At 41.3% G+C, this 5,415-nt stretch overlaps 1 protein-coding gene across 2 annotated transcripts; it reads right to left on the bottom strand.

Annotated features, from left to right (window-relative positions):
• Nucleotides 1–267: 267 nt before the first annotated feature.
• Nucleotides 268–4,742, bottom strand: LOC120289324. 2 transcript variants are annotated; one of them, XM_039304066.1, is made up of 5 exons: nucleotides 4,649–4,742; nucleotides 4,451–4,521; nucleotides 1,872–2,877; nucleotides 770–1,759; nucleotides 268–696 (listed from the first exon to the last, which is right to left on the bottom strand). In XM_039304066.1, the coding sequence occupies exons 3-5, from the start codon at nucleotides 1,956–1,958 to the stop codon at nucleotides 667–669; spliced, it is 1,107 nt and encodes a 368-aa protein (XP_039160000.1). In that variant the 5' UTR covers nucleotides 1,959–2,877; nucleotides 4,451–4,521; nucleotides 4,649–4,742; the 3' UTR covers nucleotides 268–666. The 2 variants fall into 2 exon arrangements, with proteins under 2 accessions (XP_039160000.1, XP_039160001.1); XM_039304067.1 differs by lacking the exons at nucleotides 4,451–4,521; nucleotides 4,649–4,742 and adding an exon at nucleotides 4,071–4,178.
• Between the last annotated feature and the right edge of the window lie 673 nt (nucleotides 4,743–5,415).

Here is a 5,415-nt window from a genome sequence, read left to right as displayed (position 1 = left end):
ACAGAATCACCCCATGATGAAATACTCCAATGTCGTTTATCCCATTGATTATCCATGCAACAGACGTCTTGGAAGCAACACGGTACCGTCCGAACTTGAAAGTGCCCTTCTTAGATTTATGTGCTGTATAATGACATCATTGAATCGACAAGAGTTGAATTCTTGGCACACATCATTCCGTCTCCTTCAAGAAATTTCTACCTTGGCATGATTGAGAAGGAGTTGAATTTTGGGGCAACGTTGCATCAAAGACACACGAAAGTACGATTGATATGAAGAACTTCCCTTGCTGATTAACGACATACAAGTACATAAAAGTAGTGAAATCATCCGTTTATTACAACCAGAGAACAGTGATTGCAATCCTCTTTACAAGAAAAAACGTGATGATTTTACAAATTGGTATACAGAAAGAATGATCTTTACAGAAAGACAATGCAATGCATTTCGTAGTTTTATTGTAAGAAGAGGGTAATTCTATTTACAATTCCTCTTGATATGCTCAGCAGAGTAGGCATAGCAGAGAACCACCAACGAAGAGGCGGAATTGAAGTCTTTTCACCTTTTCTTGAGACAGAAGAACTTTGGGAAAAAGTGAAAGAGAGAGTGTTCAGATCATGCCATGAATGTGCAATTCCACATCCTTCAAAATTGGATCAGCTCTCTTCAGGTTTCTGGGATTGGCGGCAGTAGTTCCTGATGAACAAGTAGAATGAGCCTTTATCGCAGTGGAAGAAATCATGATGATGACGAGAAGTTACAGAATTACCTCAGAGAACCGCAGATGCCCGTGGTGCACATTGGAAGATTTGACGATTGTTTCCCACTTGGGATCAACAAGAGCTGACTCTAAAGCACAGTTCCCATTTACGGCATCTACACCAAGAGAAGTTCGTGAAGATGGCCTCTTGGAGGCAACGGAGGGCAACGCTCGCGATAACCATGAGTCTGACGGAGATTTTGGTAAGGGAGGGGGAAGGGGGAAGGGTGAACAGGCACTGGAAGGATTCTGCTGATCACCTAATCTCATAAGTGCCTCCCTTTCTAAGTCAATTTTACCATCTCTGCCTACTTTTGAGTTGGTCTCCTTCATGCCCGCTTGAGTAGGAGTTTGATCGTGTCTAGACAAGTCAACATCTATATCTTCATTCAATCTATCAGAAGAAGAGAGTAAGGGGGAGTCTCTGGAATGCAAACCTTCAGATTCAGATATTTTATTTTTCTCCAGGTGCTCAATGTTTCCAATATCCACAGAAGAAGAGTCCATTAAAAGAGCTTCATTAACTTTTTCACTAGTAGCCTTGATCTTGAGAACATTCCCCTCAGAATAAGATAGCTCCTTCTCATCTGAGGGATTTGTAGAACCTTGAGATTTTACAGCCTGCACTGTATCAACGTATACAGTTTTCTCAACAGGGCTTGTATTACCAGGCCCACATTCCGCACGCTCACTAGCTAATAATTCTCGGAGATTGACAAATCGCTTTTCTTCAGGATTGGAGACCTTAACCTTGGAATTCTTGACATTCTCATGGGGACTAACTGATCTTCCCTGTCCTTGAACAACTGATTTAGAAAATCTGTTATGGTGCTCAAATTTTCCATTGCCTTGCAAACGTCCATATAATGATGACCCCTCTAATTTCTTCTTGCATTTAGTTCGGCTCTGTGTGCTTTTCAGATCAAACTTATTTTCATGGAGCTCTGACATTAGGCAGCCACCAACTGATCTTTGTTCATCAGAAGCATTTTTATTGTGCTATAAAGAAACAAGAAGATATGCTTTAGCAATTAACTTTAACAGCTGATAAAGGACAAAACATAACTGACAACTAATTTAAAGAAACAGAAAACATGTAAAAACTATGTACCTTACTATGGGGTTCACCTTGATACTTTGCATATGTAGAATTAACTTGAGTTTTGTGCACAGTAAGCCCCCCTGTTTGCATCCTCATACCAGGTACTGGATTTAACAGACAGAACCGAGGTAATAACCCACAACCTTTAGTTGTTGAGGTTTCACTTTCATAGTAATCATCATCTTCACTTTCTTCTCCAACTCCGACTTGGGTCACTGGTAGAACAATTGGTTTAAGTACCTCAAGCCGACGGTTCTCAACCCCAACTGCTGCCTTCTTCACTGGATGCCTTGGCAGATCTTGTGCCACAGATTGCCTCTGGACGAAATGCAGAGCGCTTCTGAAGCCATTGCCTTTGCTGCGGGCAAGAAACGACCCATCATGAAGTCCCTGGCTGGTGGATCTCTAGAGAACCGTCCAGATAGTCTCATATCTGAACCATCAACTCCACTCAAACCACTGACACTGCAGTTCAAGAAGAATGACTCAGATCGCGAAAATGTATCCAATGCATCTAAGTAGGCTTCATCACCATAATCTGATCCAGCAGTCCCTTTTCCTCTGTGGTGTCTTTTTTTTTTAACACCTTCATCATTTGATTGTGCATTTCATAATTGAAAACCATATTTCTCATTTGAGATTGCACACCCATTGCACCATCGGAGGTTTTTTCAGAATCGTGCTGCTTAACTCTTGCAATCCTCCCTGGTGGAAGCTTTGGGGCAGCAGGAGGGCATTGAGGAGTCTGACTCCGCAATAGGGATTCATTCTTAGGTCTTCCTGGACACTGTTCCCACACAAACGGAACAGTTCCTGGATTCCTTATCGGACCTGATTTTAGCTCTGATTTGTAAGGAGGAAGAGGAGGTATTGTAGGCAGTGACTTATCAGTTCTCCTTTTGTCCCGGCCCTCTACAGAGGCTACTGTGGACGAGAAACGCCTCACTGTAAGGAATGGCTGATTGAAATTTAGTTGTGTATCTTCCATCATATTTCAAATGTCACGTATACATTCCTGTAGAGTATTACCACAGAAAAAGGTCCCATAAGATGAATATTCTCATGAGATCATAGGCATATGTGGTCTCACAGAGTAACTTCGACTCAACATAGACTGTAGTTTTTATGTTAAATAGACACAAATTTTTCCAGCTGTGCAAATGCATGCCAAATATGTTTTCCAACATTGGCGTGCTTTTGACATTGATTGGTTGGCTCTTCAAAACAAGCTAGATATTTTACACTTTCTAGATTCTCGCAGATCTAAGATTATATCAGTTATCAACCATCAAGATCTCATGAAATTTATCAAAGTCCTGCTGAAAGAAAAAAAAAAAAAAAAAAAAAAAAAAAAAAAAAAGGACAACTTCATAGGAAAATCTTGCTCATATTTTCTTCTTTTACTTTTATTAACTTCATCTTAATATGTTGCGTGAGAAGAAATCTCCATCTTAAGGTTCTCACTGAAATAAACAAGCTCACTCTCCCAAGCTCCAGTGCATTTTGAGTTCACCCTTTTGATCCCCAACTCCTTTATAAGAAAATCTTGCATTTGAAGTTTTAAGACCACTTAAAGAATAAATTATTGATGAAACGAAGTTTCAAGACCCAAAAAGAAACCAAGGCATCTCTCCAATTTCCCCAGAAACCAAGTTCCCTAAACCCAGGGTCAGAAATTTCACAACTAAGAATCTCCTCTATTACTGCAACAAAAAGCTTAACAAGAAAACAGATAAGAGAATACAGGAACTTTGCCTGTTTGAGTTGAATGGTATCGACAATGCAGATGTTAATGGAACAGTTGACCAGCGCTAGCAGGGCGATTTGGATTCAGATTGCTTCTATCTAGGAGTCCAAGCTTCTTCTCTCATTCCTTAAAATACTGCATTCCAAGAGTTAAGGATGTAATGCAAGGACCCTATTGAAATTTATCCTCTGTTTGCCAATTGAAGACTTAATTTTTTGAGCTTCAAATGACAGAAACAAAAGCATCTGCGACACTCGATCACCGAAATAGCCATCAAGAATCTATTATATTGAAATAAAATATTTTCCTTGAAGCTACGGAAAACCACAAAAACAGAAAGAAACAAGGAAAAAAGAAAAGGAAAACCAAAGCAGAATACAGAGAGAACCAAAACGACAAAGATCTAGTTTGATTTGAAGAGAACAGAAGAACACGCGTTAAGCTCTCTGAACTACACGCACCGCAATTTCGGTCCCACGCGGAGGAATGAGGAGAAATTCGAGACGCAACATCAGAGGCCCTTGCAGAAACTTGGGTTGCTCAGTTCGCAAGATCATCATCACCATCGGCATGCACACTCCGAATAAAAATCTCAAGCAAAGAAACATAAACACGACCCTTCACGGAAAGAAGACGGAGGAATGCATAAAAATCCGGGAGAAGGGTCTCCGCATTCGCTCCCTCACGCCCATCGCCGGACATAAAAACCGCACAAGAACGCCGACCCGGCGGCCGTACGGGTACGAACGACGGCCACGCGCTTCCGTACTCACGTACCCACATGCACCCGTGAACGTATCGCTAAACAAGCAAGCCCAGAGAGAGAGACAGAGAGGATTACCTCGAGAGAGGAGCAGGGCAGAAGCGACTCTGTTTCTTGAAGAAGCGAGCGGGCCACTTGATGATGACGAGCTGTAAAAGCAGAGAGAGAGAGAGGGAGAGAGAGAGAGAGAATCGATACCTAATCATGCACCTGAATGAATTTGAATATGAAATGAATGAGAGGAGAGAGAGAGAGAGTAGGAAGAGAGGAACAAACCAAAGCCTGGCTTTGTACGCTTGTGTTTACTTCGTTGCTGGAGTTTCGATGGAAACTGCTCGTACGCCCGCCCGCCAGTGCCAAAAATAATAATAAAAAGCATCTTTTTCCTTATCATCCCAAAAGCATCATCTTTTCCTTCTCCCTCTCTCTCTCTCTCTCTCTCTCTCTCTAGAAGTGTAGCATCTTTTTATTCGGAATCGACCTTTATTTGCGTGTCTTACAAAATCCAAGAATATGAAGTAAAACCGGCACCGCCTGTCTCGAGTCAAGTTGCCCACGTCGGTCGCCGGTGAGTCCACAGAGCAGCCCGCGACGGTCAGGCCACCACCCACATCTACATTCAAAAGCTACTCGAGGGTTTGGGACGACATCGAAGTAACCGATGAGTTCTATTACGAGTTGAAGTTTCTTAGGGCTAAAACAACAATTTTCCCGACTAAGATCATAGAGCACTCAATTTCGAACTTTAAATTCAAGTAGAACATTACTAACTCTTTCTCCATGAAAAATAAAAACTTTAGCCATTAAACTATTAGAGTTTGCATTGTATCTACCGTTAGCCATTGTTTCTAAACATCATACCCAATAGAGGATGAAGATGCCATAATTACTCTTATGTTATTTCCCAACTTGGTAAGCTAGACATAAAAGGTACATGAAGTTTCATAGAATATAGCATTTAATCAAGAAAGTTTAATTTATACTGAACACCATGTGTTAAGTGAGGGGACAGCCTCTTCGACCCCCTTAGCTCATCATTTGAT

The sequence above is a fragment of the Eucalyptus grandis genome, chromosome 11 (assembly GCF_016545825.1).
Source record: "Eucalyptus grandis isolate ANBG69807.140 chromosome 11, ASM1654582v1, whole genome shotgun sequence".
In the NCBI taxonomy this organism is placed as follows: Eukaryota; Viridiplantae; Streptophyta; class Magnoliopsida; order Myrtales; family Myrtaceae; genus Eucalyptus; species Eucalyptus grandis.
This window is presented reverse-complemented; position numbering and strand designations above follow the sequence as displayed.

Coding starts and splice junctions, on each gene's coding strand:
- LOC120289324 (XM_039304066.1), bottom strand. CDS start 1,958: ATGAGGATGCAAACAGGGGGGCTTACTGTGCACAAAACTCAAGTTAAT. Junction 1,760..1,871: donor AAGGTGAACCCCATAGTAAG/GTACATAGTTTT, acceptor GTTTCTTTATAG/CACAATAAAAATGCTTCTGA. Junction 697..769: donor GGCATCTGCGGTTCTCTGAG/GTAATTCTGTAA, acceptor CTTGTTCATCAG/GAACTACTGCCGCCAATCCC.